This window comes from Rhinolophus ferrumequinum, chromosome 22 (assembly GCF_004115265.2).
Source record: "Rhinolophus ferrumequinum isolate MPI-CBG mRhiFer1 chromosome 22, mRhiFer1_v1.p, whole genome shotgun sequence".
Classification (NCBI taxonomy): Eukaryota; Metazoa; Chordata; class Mammalia; order Chiroptera; family Rhinolophidae; genus Rhinolophus; species Rhinolophus ferrumequinum.
In genome coordinates this window covers 6,562,012-6,577,611 of record NC_046305.1, presented here as the reverse complement: position 1 = coordinate 6,577,611, position 15,600 = coordinate 6,562,012, and the positions used below count along the sequence as shown (strand labels likewise).

General features: G+C 36.2%; 1 protein-coding gene across 2 annotated transcripts in view; it reads left to right on the top strand.

Annotated features, from left to right (window-relative positions):
• KIFAP3 (kinesin associated protein 3) overlaps positions 1–15,600 on the top strand; it is a 118,033-nt gene that overhangs the window by 66,534 nt on the left and 35,899 nt on the right. For both annotated transcript variants that reach the window (XM_033092770.1, XM_033092771.1), the window contains exons 17-18: positions 729–814; positions 13,484–13,673. In XM_033092770.1, the coding sequence (XP_032948661.1) occupies positions 729–814; positions 13,484–13,673 (276 nt within the window). The remainder of the gene's footprint in view (positions 1–728; positions 815–13,483; positions 13,674–15,600) is intronic.

The window sequence follows — 15,600 nt, the reverse complement described above, 5'->3', positions numbered from 1 at the left end:
TATGTATTCTTTAATTTTATAAATTTTCTCCCTTTTTTACCTTCAATTTCTCTTGAAGTTTTAGCTATTGTTTTTATTTACTCCTTTGCTGTTATAAATTTAGTTTTTATATACCTGAAATGGTTTTTACTTTATTTTTAGTTCTTTCCTGAATTATTTTATTTCTCTGAGGTTCCTAATTCTGACTTATATTGTCCTTTCATATGTATTCTATTGTTTCCTTAAATTCTTTTATTTCTTTTTGAAATATTAGGTTGCAGATTGTACCTTTTATGTGAAAATGTCTTATGTTTTCTTTTTCTTATAATGACCGTATATGGGATTTGACTGTGATTCTTTTCTATTGCTCTTTTGTGTGAAGTTAACTTTGCTGACCTTTTAGGGAGAGCCAGGTGAGTCACAAAAAGTTTTACAGGTACACAGCTCTAGAGCTCCCTCTTCTGTTATTTTCATGATTTTCATGTTTTCAAAAATATGGCCTCATTCTTTCTGAGATTTACTGACTGCTTTTCTTACCCATTTTTATCTAGATTTTTTTCTTTCTAATTTCTGTGTCTTAAACAAATGAAATATTAACTATTTCTGATAATCTTATATTAATGAGTTTATTTTAAAATTTGAAGTTAAATTTTAAGTTAGTGTGTGAATGTAGAGAAATGTGGGATTTTCTTATATGGTTGAATAGCCTCAATCTCATGCAGTTTGTACCTTTAACCACTTTTATTCAGAGGCTCCAGCATATCTCATAGATCTGATGCACGATAAAAATAATGAAATTCGAAAGGTCTGTGATAATACCTTAGATATCATAGCGGTAAGTAATTTTTCTTCATTTTGGGAGAAAAAGACAGTGTACCTCTATTTGGAACAAATAATTCATTCTTGTAAATACAAATTTATATTTTGGTAAAACTCAGAAAACACAATGATACTAAATTCATTTTTTAAACATTAAGACCTTTGGCTTTCAACTTTTAAGTATAATCTTTCTTAAAGAGGTTTTATGCATATTCAGAGTTTTAGGTCTGTTCTACATGTCTTCTCAGCATCACTTGTTTTTCATAAAAATTATTGCATAGGAGCAGGGGGTTTGATGAGAATTCCTGCCAAAACTCAACAGTCAATTTTGCAGTTGGGTCATTAATTTTTTTTTTAATAAATCTTATATCAACTATTTTTTCAATTCTTTGGTAATTTTTGTTATATACATAGAATTGTTTTGTAAATTGCTTTGGAATTATGAAACACACAAAAATTTTAATGTTATTCATGACTTTAGAAGTTTTTAAAGGATCTATAACTGGAGAAATATGACCAGAGTGATAATCTGAGTCCTGGATCAGAAACCTGCCCCCTGTGCAGACTCTTCTTCAGAATCCTGCTGCCCACCCACCCCAGTCTTTCGCCGGGATGTGGGACTTGCACATGGAATGTGCCAGATTCTCTATCACTTTAAATATTTGTTTCACATATGGCAGGTACTGCTACACACAGTCTGCTTGCTTCCTTTGTAAAACTGGATTTGCAGTTTTTTATTTTAGCTCACCTTGTAAAATGTTTCTTGAATATAGCCTATTCAGTATGTTTCAAAGTTCAACCTAAGTGTTTTAAAAGGATCACAATAATATTTTAAACAATCAGTTAACCACTTCATTGGAAATCCTCTAAGTTGACATTTCTGCTAGTCATGTCATTACAAAATTGGACAATCACCATCAGGTTCCTTTTTCTGTCAAATGCCTGCATTTTATTTCATAAATTCATCTTATTTGATATCATAAGCTCTATGGATTTGACTGAATATATCATTACTGGTTTAAAACTATATAAGTACGTTGACATTTTTGTTTTGATCTCTAAATTAAAATAGGGAAACTTTACTATTAAATTTGTGCTCCGCCAAGATGTTTCGTGCCTGTAGACCGCTGGTCACAGGGTTTATGAATATAGAATATTGATTACTCCTCGAGGTTGATTTCATGACTCATATGCTATTTTCTAGTAGATCACTAATGTTATTGTATATAAAGTATATAGTATAAGAACAAGAAACAAACTTCTTAAAATTCCACATGTGATTATCTTACCGTAAGCAATGAGGGAAGAAGAGAGATGTGAATCTGTAACGAGTTACTTTTAGCATACTTTTGAAATTACCTTCTTTTGAGAAACAGTAGATGGAAGGTAATAATATGTTTAGATTTACATATTAGGTATGTTTGGTTTAGAATGTAAGTTAGCGACAGTTCCAAAAGGTCATGTCATTCTTGTTATAACAACGTCTAGTATAAAAATATGAATATATTTAGTATAAAAGTTTTTATTCCCAATTATTTCTAAACTCTGGGCTCAAGTCTCTCATCTTAAATAGGAGTTATCCCCACCCTATGTCTACCTTTCTTTTCTAGATACTGTCCTAGCTCCCTTCTTCTCTCTAGAACCAATGTTTTGAAAAAAATTGTCTACATATTACAGTTGACCCTTGAACAATGTGGGGGTTAGGGGGCCTGAACCCCTCCCCCACGCAGTCAAAAATCCACATATAACTTTTGATTCCCCCAAAACTTAACTACAGTCATCCCTCAGTATCCGCAGGGCGTTGATTCCAGGACCCTCCTGACAGATAGCAAAATCCACGGATGCACAGGTCCTTTATATAAAATGGTGCAGAACAATGCATGCAGTCGGCCCTCTCCATCTGCGGAGTCCCAGCCGCAGATCGAAAATACTGTTTTTGAATCAGGGTTGGTTGAATCCGCGGATATGAAACCCGGGGATACAGAGGGCCGACTATATATTTATTGAAAACAAATCCACATATAAGTTCAAACCCGTGTTGTTCAAGAGTCAGCCATACTTCCTTCATTTTTTTTACTTCCGCCCATCCTTCTTTCAAACTATGCCGATTCTGGCATCTGCCTCCATTGCTGCATTGAAACGGTATTCACTACAGTCACCTGACCTTCATTTTTCTAAATCCAGCGAGCACTTTTAGTCTTCATTTTACTTTGTTGATCCTACCCTCCGTGAAGGAACTTACAAATCCTAGTGAGAGTTAAAATGTAAAATCACAAAGAAAATTATTTTAAATTATTACCCTCAGTAAAAGCCTTGTTGATGTGAGGATTCAAAGAAAAAGAATCAGCAAAATGAAATTGGTGATACATCAGCAACTCTATAGGCTCCCTAAGATGCCGTCTGATCACTTGAGTCAGTGTATACAAATCTGAACACATAATCTGAATGTTCCTGTGTGAGCTATTCACGTGATTTGGAATCCCACTGTGTTACTCAACCTAGTTGTATTCGTAGCTGAGTTTCCCACAAGAGAAGTAGTCTAGTACAGCTGACAGAAGGATACCAGCTCTGGAAACCTCCCATGTCCTACTGGAAGAATGTTCGTTTACCTTTGTGCTGTTAAGCACCTACAAGGGGGTCAAGGCCCTGTCGGTTTTAGCTTCATAGTAGAGAAGTGTGCCACTGGGAGCAGCTTCTGCCCAAAACATTTTCTCCTCTTCTGGTTGAGCGTTCTGATTCAACTTCTGGCCTCTGTGAAGTGGCAGCTGATCTAATAGAGCATTGCACCAAGAATGCAACTGATTCAGGTTCTCTCACCTGCTGAATAACATCAGGCCGTTCGTTTAGCTATGAGGATTCAGTTTACAGGGACGCTCCTGAGCGTGTCGTAAGGGTCGGAGAAAGTCTGTGTGAAGCACCTACCACATGACGGTCACTCAGGGTTTTGTTCCAATGAGACCAAAACTCAGACTTACTTGGAACGTTTATACGTATGTATCTGGACCAACATTTCCCTTTTTCAGTATAGTTAATTATGCTGTTGCTATTTTCTGTTCATTTAACATTTTTTAAATGTATGGGAAGATCATCTGTTCACTGTTTGTTCTTTAACTGTGGGAAGTTATTTGGAGTATATATTTTAGCCAGTCATACTACCATTTACAGTGTACTTTAAGATTATCCTGCAAAGTGGCTGAATTTAGCATTTTAAAACTTCATGTCAGGACAACGAACCGAACAGAACAGTAACCGAAAGGCCTTGACGAGGACACTGGGGTGACAGGGAGCGGCCTTTTCTGGGTGGACTTGCCTCCGCGGTTCAGGGAGCCTGTTCTCAGTCTCTGGTGACTTACTGGGATTTAACAGCTCACCTCGGACCAAAGTTACACTCCTCACTTGCTGGGCTTCCTTATTTGGGAGAAATGTGAGGAGTGGACATTTTAATGCATCAGCTTCTCAGGTCCACGTAGCTGCCAGTCTGTGGTTCTCTGAGCTCAGACTCTATTACTGATCATGATTCAGGGTGTTGCTTGCTTGTCCTGAATCTTTTTCAAGAGTAAAATTAGAGGAAATTCACTTAATTTGAAACGGGAAACTTTGATTAGACATAGTAAAGATGATTAAACACTAGAAATAGGCCGTCAAGGGAGAAAGTGAAATCTCTGTCCAGGTAGCATCTGTAATAGCTAAATAACCAACTTGCTGAAATAACTTAGAAACCTGCCTAGAATGGGAGTGGGTGATCTCTTAAGACTCCTTTTACCTCTAGATTTTGATTTCCTAGTATCTCAGCATGACTGGGTCCTATAATAATACAAAATAAAAAATAAATAGAACGGGAATACTTGTAGCTTAAGACAACTTACCGTTAAGAAAACAAACTTCTTTTTCACTCAGACAGCATGGAATAATACTAAGGAAAATTCGGTGTCTTGCAACCCTTAAGGAAATATGCCTTCTGCAATAAAGTACTTGTCCCCCAAATTATGGAAATGTTACATTAGTGATGATTTGTTTAATGTATTTGGGCCTGAGCCCTGAATTGGTGAATTGAAACAGATGTGTGGCGGCAACGCTCTGTACCACGGAGGATTGCATGTTTGGTGATGTGGTCTCTGTGGCCTCATCAGCAAGTTGTCGCCTGTCTGACGAGGCCTTGTGTGTAGTTTCAGGCGGCAGGGGATGGGGTGGGTGCAGAGTGGAGGAGGGAGGCGAGGAGAGAAGAGCCTGGCTTCTTGGTTTTCAGAGGGGATTGTATGGCAGTTGACCATTGCCTTTTCTCTTCCAAGCCTTGGGAATCACAAAGGGAAGAACAGACCCTGCCATACACAGAGAGCTTCTCAAAACTCAGTGAGATTTTTACCCCTCCGTACATCCTCCACTTTGTGGGAAGCATTTGAGAACCTCATAAATTCTTCCCCAATTGCTAAACGCATTCTTCCCCTGACCTTACTGGGTTTTCCAACACTTAATACATGTTTATAAAGCACATATTGTATTGCAGACCCTAAGATAGACACTGGGAATACAAAACTCCACAGCACAAAGTTCCTAGAATATACAAGTGTACAGTCTAGACCCTAGAGAACACAGGATACTGTCATCTAGATGTGAGCTGGCCTTCAAGGAGCCCTATTGCTCCATGACCCTGTCAACAGACCTCTGTAGCAACGGCACGTTGGATCTGCAGGATATTTACAGGAAGGGAATGTACCCAGTTCTCTGGTAAAGACTTGGTCTGTCTAGCCAGCCACAGGCCCATGTGCTTCGATACTAACACAGGCGTGTGCAGCTGAGATTGGCGGCCCTGTCTCTTTCAGCAACTCTAATTATCATGGGCAGATTGTGTGTGTTTTAACAATCTGGAATTAATACCTAGCTCCAGTATTTTAAACTTGGAAAAGAAACTGCTGACTTCATTCCAGGATAGACAAAATTACCTTTACTAAGACTGGTGTCTTGAAATGAGATAAACCAATGTAGGTTTACATGTAACCTCTTAAGACATCAATTGTTATGGTCCCCACAAAAGGTCCCGGGAAACCCTGTGTCAGCTAGAAAAACTGAGTTTATAAATCATCTTGCCAGCAAAGGAGAGCACTTTAAAAATGTCTCATACATCTTTAAAGGGGGGTTCATAGGATTAGGGTTAGCATTGAAACTCAGGTTATTTCAGGACAGGCTTTCAGAAGCAGCGAGTGGGGAGGGATCGTCCGAAGTGGGTAGACAGTTCTCACCTTTAACTGGCTTGCGGGTTGGGTGTGGGTACAGAGCAGAGATTTTCAAGTGAGTTGTTGACAGAAACTTCTAAGACGTTCTCCAGAGCATGTATAGTTGGTTATTGCTTATTTGCCAGTTTCGGTAAATTTTCGTTTCTCAGATTTGTAAGTTTCATTTTTATTTCTCAATTCCATGCAGTCGAATTGGGTTTAGTGAGATGAGTTTGGTTAGCCCTCATTTGGAGTTCATTTTTATATTACATAAACCTGAAAAACAGAAATTTAGAGTATTTTTCCAGCTTGTTAGAATTTACACATACAAGACACGCACAGCAGGTCCTTAATAACGTGGTTTCTTTATAATGTGGAGGAGATGCCCTAGCAACTTAACTGCTGTATATCAGTTAGCCTACAGTACAACTGATTTCATTAGAAATCATTTCACTTAGAGTCGCAGAACCTATCATGACGTTGAGAGAGGACTTACTGTATGTAATATCTATGCGTATGTGTATGTGTACATGTATGAATGTGTGTGTAACCCTGCCTGTCCTATGCAAGTTACTTTGCTGTTGTTTTTTTTATTGGCAACAGTTGGATTTAAAAGAAGCCAAGCTAGTATGAAAGATAAAAATCATGATTTCTTGCTTAAATAACTTCTATTTCGTTGTATCTTTTACTTTGTGGCCTGAGTGGACATGATACCTGAAATGGTGTTGCATAGGCGATCCCCCTCTGTGCTTTCAACGGAGATTGAAGAGAGAGCTCTGCTTTGAGGTCTGGCTGGAAGATGCCATAGTCCAGACTGAAGGGCAGCCCCTGATACAGGACTGTGGCAGAGCAGACAGCACGTGCACACGTCAGCGTCCCTGCGGTGTGTGCACTTACTGACGTGTGCCTGCATGGACACATCGTGCGCATTGCGTGGGGAGAAGGATTTTCCAAGGTAGAAAAGGCATCTTTTCAGCAGCTACTAACTTACCCTTAATGAGCAACTAAATTACTCTAGATCGGCTTTAATTTAGTATGAAGAATTGTATTAAATAAACCATATTACATTTCAATTAGGGGTCTGCCACATTAAAGGAGAAAAGAAAATCTGTTTTCCATCAGTTATTGTGGAACACAAAGCAGATCTGTGTAGCTCTATGTTATCCTATAGTGTGTTAATCAGGTACAAGGTGTGACGGAAGCCAGTGACAACGAGTTTTCCTGATAGTGAACAGGCTCTGGTTGTAGGCCGGCTGAGGCTTCGTGACGTTGCAGTGCTTTCACAGCAAACAGAATGATGCAGGACTTCAAAAAGGATGGCACCTTCCACCGAAAATCAAGCCTCAAGTTTTTCATGACGCTTTAGAATTTATGCAAACCGAATGCTAAAGAGCATAACGTAGATGCTAAGAAGAGAAGGCAAAGCACACACACCTTTAAGTCTAAAAGAAAGTCAAGGCTCCAAGCAAAGATATCAGGGTGCTCTATGTTGGGACATCAGGACGCATTTCAAACACAGAGAACAAACTGCATCCCTGCACTGGTTCCACAATGGCTGGACAGACTCCTGTGACATGTCTTCACCGTGGCTGACCTATGACATCCCTGAACTTCCATAGTTATGCCCTGCTAATGAGGGGTGGTGGTGTAAGAGGGAAGTAGGGATTGGGGGCAGAAAGGTTAGAGGGAATAGATTTCAGTGATATATGTTGAAGTTATTAAAGTTTTGACACTGGATGTTCATCTAGAGTTGCTATGTAACTTTAGAAAATAAATTCCTAATACTGCCAGTTTTCTTCAGTTTCGGGGATAGTTATTTCAACAGCTGTATGAAGTGATGGTATTAATTATAGATTTTTATTTCTAGAATGTTAGAATTTCAGTAAATCTTAGATTTGTTTCATTTTAGAAATGAAAAATATGAGACAAAGGATTTTAAAATACCTTTAGAAGGTTGCATATTTCTGTTATATCAGAACCAGAACCCAAGTCTCCTAACTCTTAGTCCAATATTCTTTGTATTATACCATCCATGTTATCAATATCTATAAATTCAGACCCTGAGACACAAAGAAACTATGACTTGTATGTGGCTGGTAAATTCTACTCATTGAAATGTATATAGATCGCAGAGGCTAGGGATTCCAGAATGGTGGTCCATGAGAGTAGGATAAAGCTTCTACTGCATTTCACTAAGTTGGAAGAGAAACAAAACAAAAACGTGTGTGTGTGTGTGTGAGAGAGAGAAAGAGAGAGAGAGAGAGAGAGAGAGAGAGAGAGAGAGAGAGAGAGAGAGAGAGAGAGAGAGAGAGGGAGGGAGAGAGAAAGAGATTTAGGCACACACTACTCTGGGGAGGAGTTGCAAATACAAGATTGTTAACATGTTTCATCTTGAGAAAGTATGTATCTATTTTGAGATTGTCTTTGTTACAATTTTAGTGTTAAAAAGGCCTTTCTTTTCTAAAACAATAATAGTACGTGGCAGTTTATTTTACATTCAATGTCAGTCTGCCAAATTTGCTTTTGAACCTTTCCTGAAGTCTGGAACTCTTGGAACTACTGTCCTGGCCTATTTACTACACTTGCTGACTAGACTCTCCATATGCTAAAATATTTGATTTTCAATAAATTGCAATGTAAAAATCAGTGTTTCGGGAACAAAGATCAAAATCCAGCATCATATAGCAACATAATGCTATCTCATTTGATCCTAACCAATGTTTACTATGAAGGAAAAGGAGAAGTGGATTATTTACGTGAATATTATGTTCCTCGTGACAAACATATTTCATTCCAAGATGTTGTTTTTGCTAAACATCCGAATACCTGAGGCTGTATGATCACAAACTACAGCAAATTTTTATGGCACTAATACAATATCTTAATGTTTCATACTTAGCCTCTAAATTTAAAATATATATTTAAAAAAATTTTCCATAGCTATCAATATTAGAATTTAAAAAGTCATTGAAAACCAGTTGGATATATATCAGTTTTTATTGTAGTTCTATCTCGGTAAAGGGATATGGGTATTTTTTCTATAATTTTTCCACTTCCAGTAATGAAGCAGTTGTATAGTCATAAAACTCCAAATATTTTCAAGAAGTCATGCTTCTTTAGACTGTGGCCTTGATACTGCTTGGTCAAGGTTTTTGCTGTTTTCTTCACTATGATCTATAACAAAAAGCCACACATACTTTTTCAATCCTTGAACCCCTTCTTGTGAAAACTCCACTTGTCATTGTAGTGGATTCATTGTGATAGGAATCTATAATCATTATTGGCTTTTTTGCAAAGCCATAATTTTCTATATCCGATATGATTGCACAGCATGATATAGCATAGTGTATTCTGTGTCAAGTTTCCTGAGGGAGAAGCTGTTATTTTGTTTTTTGTTTGGTTTTGTTTCTGAAGGTCTGAGAGGAAAACCATAGTGTTTTCATTGTGATCCCAAAACAGTAATGCACATGTTAACCATTATGTTAGTCACAGAAAATTAAACATATGGTTTTATAGTACAAAAACACTTCAAAATCAGAATAAAATTATTTTTAATAAAGAGAATGATAATGCAGTCTCTATCATGGCTGCTATGCTTTTGGTCTTAGACTGTTAGACCCAGAGGTGCCCTGGTTCTGTGGGCTTCTTCAATCATAAACTGATAAAAGAAAGAAGACAAAGGCTTTAAAGGAATTCAGATTAACCAAAGGGTAGTCTTGTTACATTTGGTCCTAGGTCGGTGCTAACTCACTGACTTGGAAAATCAGCTTTCCCAAGACACTAACAAGCCCAGTTTTAGTGTCAGAAGTTAGCCATGGATGCTTGTGGATGTTTTGGTTTGTGTGTTTGAATCTGTCAAATGGAGAGTAGATAATCTCTTTTTAAAAACTCAGGCATGTGTGTGTAAGTTCATTAATAAGAACATTGCTGTAAGATTGAAGGGCAATAAGAAGGCTCAAGTTCAAAGAGCTGTTTGTGAAGAAAACAGCATCTTTGTTACACATTTCTACACTTATTAAGTGTATTTTCAATATTAAATTAGAGTGGTTGAAATCTAATGAGAAGGCTGTAAGATGAAAACTAGAATAAGTGTGAATTTTTTTTCTTTGTTCAGGGCATTACTTCCTAGGCTGAATACATTTTATGGATATATGGTTTAAGGATTTACTTTTTAAATTATACCTACCTCTGTAACATTTCACAGTTATTAGTAAGAGGCAAGTTTTACTCTTAATGGAATAGCAAACCCCATATTTTATATGCTTTGGGTACATGACTGAGTTTTACCTCTTATTCTTACATTAGGAATCCATATGCTTGAACTTAAATTGTAATGAAACAATCAAATCACATGTTTTTCTGTCATCTTCCTTCATATTTAAAATCTTTTTACCAAAATGAAAAGTTAGTTTTATATCTCTTGCCAAGTGAAACAAGCTAGTATTCATAAAAGAAACAATACCACTTAAATTAGTTCCAGTATTTAATGTAGACTTAATGGGGTTTCTGGTATTATAAAGCATATTCTGGGAGTTTTGGTGACCTGTAACTTATCTTTTAGGGAAAAAAGCCAATTAGTACAGAGAATTTCTTCCCCAAAATACCATTTTGCTTTTTGTTTGTGTATGCATTAAATTCTTTACCTTAAAGATAATATGTTCATCCTTTACTTCTTCTGGAGGTATATATGATCATTCTTAAATTATCTGGCCACTTCTAATATGACAATAATCATTTTTGCAGCTGACTTTGAGCATATATACTGTGCTAAATATGAAACCAAAAAATATACTGTACTTTTGAAGTCATCTGAACTTTGAAGAGGTTCAAAGTTATATTTAGCACTTGGGCTAAATTATTTTGAAGCTAATCAGTGTGTCCACATTGCATAATTAGCATCACTTAGTATTTTATTTAATTTTGGAAACCCAAAGTGACCTGCTAAAATCTGTAGCCAATGAAATTACTTGTAACAACATCTCTGTGCTATTATGTTTTTCAACTCCCTCTTTCCCTAACACCCTGCCATGAGTGGTCATGGCAGAGAGAACATGATTGAGAATACAATGTGTGATACAGTATACTTAGCAGACCAGAAGCTACTTCCTCCCATATCATTGATTGGTCAACAATTCAACCCCTTCATAGAATCTCAGAGCTGAAAGTTGACCTTGGAGGCCATTTATTATGTTCTCATTCACTGAAGAACCCATTCTGCAGTGACCCTGCCAAGTGTTCATTTATCCTGTTTAATAGCCTTTTCCACATTGCTACCCCAGGTTACTTTAATGTGCTGGGCCTCATTTTCTCTTTAGTAAAGTGGCAATACTTATAATACCTAATTTAGAGAGCTGTTACTTCAATTGATTAACAGTAATGGCCAATGTGGTTTTCAATATAGGTTTATCAGTTTTCTAAGTGCTTTATCTGTATTTTCTTACTCTATCAGAACAATTTATGTGTGATCAATGATTGGATGATTATATAAATTTATATAAATTATATTTAATCACTATAACCATGCCAACAAGATATGGCATTTGGATATAGGATTTATTGTTTATATCAAAATTGTCAATTTCAAATGTAGGTTAGTTTTGTAGTTGTAACTTGGAGTAAGAAAATCTGGTGATTTAAAAATTGCAACAATTGAGTTAATAAATGTTTATTATTTTTAAATTAAAACATTATTTTTAATATTATTAAAATATTATTTTTAAATTTAATGTTAAATAAAAATTATTTTTTAAATTAAAATAAATTAATTTTAATTAATTAAAATTCATTAATATTTATGATAGCTCTCCTTTTATATCATTTAATTTTAAGTAATTAGATAAGGAAATAGATTGACAACTAATTGAGATGTTACTGGGTAACTATTAGAAAGAGGGAAAGCTTAATAATTCAGTGGCAAAATTGCCATCAGCAGTACCATAGACAAAAAATATCTTCTCCCTCCACGAACCTCAGTTGAAAAGGAGCATCTAGGGGGCGGCCAGATGGCTCAGTTGGTTAGAGTGCGAGCTCTCAATTTGCTGTTCAATTCCCTGGTTCAATCCCTACATGGGATGGTGGCCTGTGCCCCCTGCAACTAAAGATTGAAAACGGCAACTGAGCTTGTAGCTGAGCTGTGCCCTCCACAACGAGATTGAAGGACAATGACTTGAGTTGGAGCTGATGGGCCCTGGAGAAACACACTGTTCCCCAACATTCCCCAATAGAATTTTTTTTTAAAAAAAGGAGCGTCTATATAGTTTCAAAGACGTATGGTTAAAACACCCTTTCTGACAGCTGATACTGCTAAGAGAATTATTGATAATTTGAAACTTGTAAAATTTAACAAGTAAAATTTTAACAAGATAATAATTACCTTTAGTATAAAATATTAGACTTATTCTTACATCCCAGAATTTCATTCTGTGATGTCTATTTTTGACTTGAGCCTCAGCTTGAATGAAAATTTCTCAACTATTGGACTACAATGTGTATTTGGTCCACCTCCTAGTTGCCATGGTCGTCTTGACTATTGAAGAACAGTGCTATTAGTAGCTGGTACCTTTCCAACTTCTTTTTAGATAACTGGAGGCAAAAGTGTTAAAGATGTGACAGAGGAATTTAAAACTAAGGACCCTAAGAGTAGGATGCTAAGAAATACCTGAAGCCCTTTGTTACAATCTATGCCGTCAGGGGTACTTGCTGTTCATTATTAAATGACTGCACTAGTCAGAAGTAGCCATAACCTGTGGGAAAAGGAGGAAGCGAGATAGGTTCAGCTGTAGTTTACAGTAACGGGCCTATTTGTCCTTCAGAAACATTCACCAAGGGTTTTCTCTGCACAGGTATTACAGACATAGCAGTGATGAATAAGCCATAATCTTGCTCCTTAGGAGTTCATGGTTGAAGCAAGAGATAGTCATTTGAAGAAGTAATTATGACTGAATAAGATAACATCACCATTTTGTGGTTGAAACAGAATTCAGTTAAATTCTGGTATTTGTTTTCTTTAGTAATCATTTCAGTAGTTAGGTGAAATACTTTACTAGTGTTTTTTTTTTCCCCTACTGCAAAGTATTGTCCAAACAAAAAGATACAGCAAAAGATGTACTTTTCATGCTTCACCACCTGTTATTCGTGTCACAAGTAACATTATAGCCACAAAACTCTTTGGGAGCTGAAGACTGGTTGCTCACCTAAATTCTAGTAATACAGGATTTGTGAAATTTAAACTTTTCCAGTTTTTGCCATTGCTGTTAGCAATTTGTCATCCACACAGAGATTTCTTTACTATTATGTATTTAATTGACTTGTGTTAATCGTATAAAGTAATTCTGCGCAGTTCCTTTTAATGTTCCCTCTGACCCAGGTGAAGGCCCCCAAATTCTCTTCCCATGAGACAGAAGTATGTTACCTAAGGACCGAGACAGTGCCTTCAGAAGCTTACAGAAGAAGGGTTTGTTGTTTGTGTTCCACAGGAATATGATGAAGAGTGGGCTAAGAAGATTCAGAGTGAGAAGTTCCGCTGGCATAACTCGCAGTGGCTGGAGATGGTGGAGAGCCGACAGATGGATGAAAGCGAGCAGTGCTTGTATGGTGATGATCGGATTGAGCCATACATCCATGAAGGAGACCTTCTCGAGAGACCTGACCTTTTCTACAACTCAGGTACGATGATAAGCGAAGCAAACACACACAGTTGGTCTGCGTGCCATAAACAGAGATTTTGGTCTGCCAAGCTTGCTCACTCCTAAGCTTTGTAAGCACTTCTTTCGGGATATAAATGGTCTTCTGCTAATGATTTCAGACATAACATCACTACACACCAAGCAAACCTATTAAGTCACTGTTAGTTTTCTCTAGGTTGGTCTTTGATGTGTTCTCCATAAAAAAGGCTGTAGCCAGGAAAATTAATTGCTCTTAGTTTATTACATTCTAGAATATATAGCTTCAAATGACATCTTCAAGAGTTCTGACTTATGTTGGAAAATGTAATGCTCATTTTTCTCTATTCTGCATTTATTTAAATGTGTAACTTACTAATTTATGTTTTGTTTTCCATGTATTTCATTTTAACAGGCTAATTTTGCCACGGTTTTGCTTTAGTTTTGGAGTAGTAAACTATATGGTGACTCTATTTGATTGGGATGATTTAGATAATTTATAGCAATAGATTTTTTTCCTTCTAAACTCTGCTAGTGTTTTCAAGGTAAAATTTAATTTTTGCATAAATCTTACATATGTTATAACCTTGTTGATTTTGCCATACCACCTTTTTCCAGGGATGTGTTTGGCACAAAGATTGGTAAGTTTGTGCATATTTTGGCTTTTAATGTGCTGCACTGTTGCCAATATTAATATCACTTCGTTGAGAAGAAGAAAGGATTGCTAATGAAGATCTATATAGCAGGTTGTAAATAAAAAGCATTTAAGTAACTATATCTGAATTAATGGCTAACTTTTTTTCCTACTATTTTGATTCATGTGTTGTCATAATTGTGTGTTGTGCAAATTGCATTTTTTATATTATTTTTATATTTGATATAGATACTTGAATCCTGGAAAATTGATACTTTACTTTGAAAATTAAATAGATTTCTTCCTAACTGAACTTTACAGTAGTTATGAAATACCATTTTGTGTTTCAAACCAGATGGTGGAGATCATTAATTTCAACCAACCAGAATTTCTTAGCTCAGTAATAGCAAGCAGCTGTTCCTTACGTATTTAGATATTCATGAAGTAAAATGATGTAAAATATATATGATACGATTTTTTTTTGTTAATAGAAATCAGAATTTCTTGGAATCGGGTTTCTTGCTTTGAAGATTGATAGCTACTTTTCAGTGTGAATCAATTACCAGTGTCTAAAACAGAATAAAACTTTTAATCATCTCAGTATTCAACTTTGTTGTTTTAATACAATTAGAATTTTAGAGCAGATTTTAATACAATTAGAATTTTAGAGCAGATCTCTAAAAAGTTACACCACATTTCCAAAATTGACTTAACATCTTAAAATAAAAATCATACATTTCTTGTGAGATATTTTATAATTAAAATGTACATCTTATGCTTTTGGGAGAAGTCTAAATTACATACATTTTTATATATCCAAATTTAGAAACAGCCACCACTGATGGAAAAATAAATTTAGTCATTTGAGGAGTGAAATATTATCATTAGATATCCTCAGGGTGTTTTTTAAATACCTGTAGCCTGGTGATATGGTAGACATTTCACAGTGGAGATTTCATTGTTGTGAGTTTAAAGATACTGTCTCATATCAAGCCATCTATTTGGTTTTTTTTAGTTTATTGTTTTACCTAGTTCTTTTTCCATGAATTGTTCCTCTCCTAAATGGATCTCTGTAGTATCTCTAGATGTGTGCCGTGGAAATCTAGATAATGCCAGCCTCCTGCCTTTTAGTGTGCAGTTGTATGTTCAGAAACTTCAGAGAAATTTGTAACACTGCAGATTTGTTTGAATGCAAGAGACATCTATTTAAGTCCTTGGGTCTCCATGAAACTTCGGGCTGCTTCCGACAGAAGCAGCTTCAGTAGCTTTTCAGCCACAGAGGTTAAGCTAAATGGCC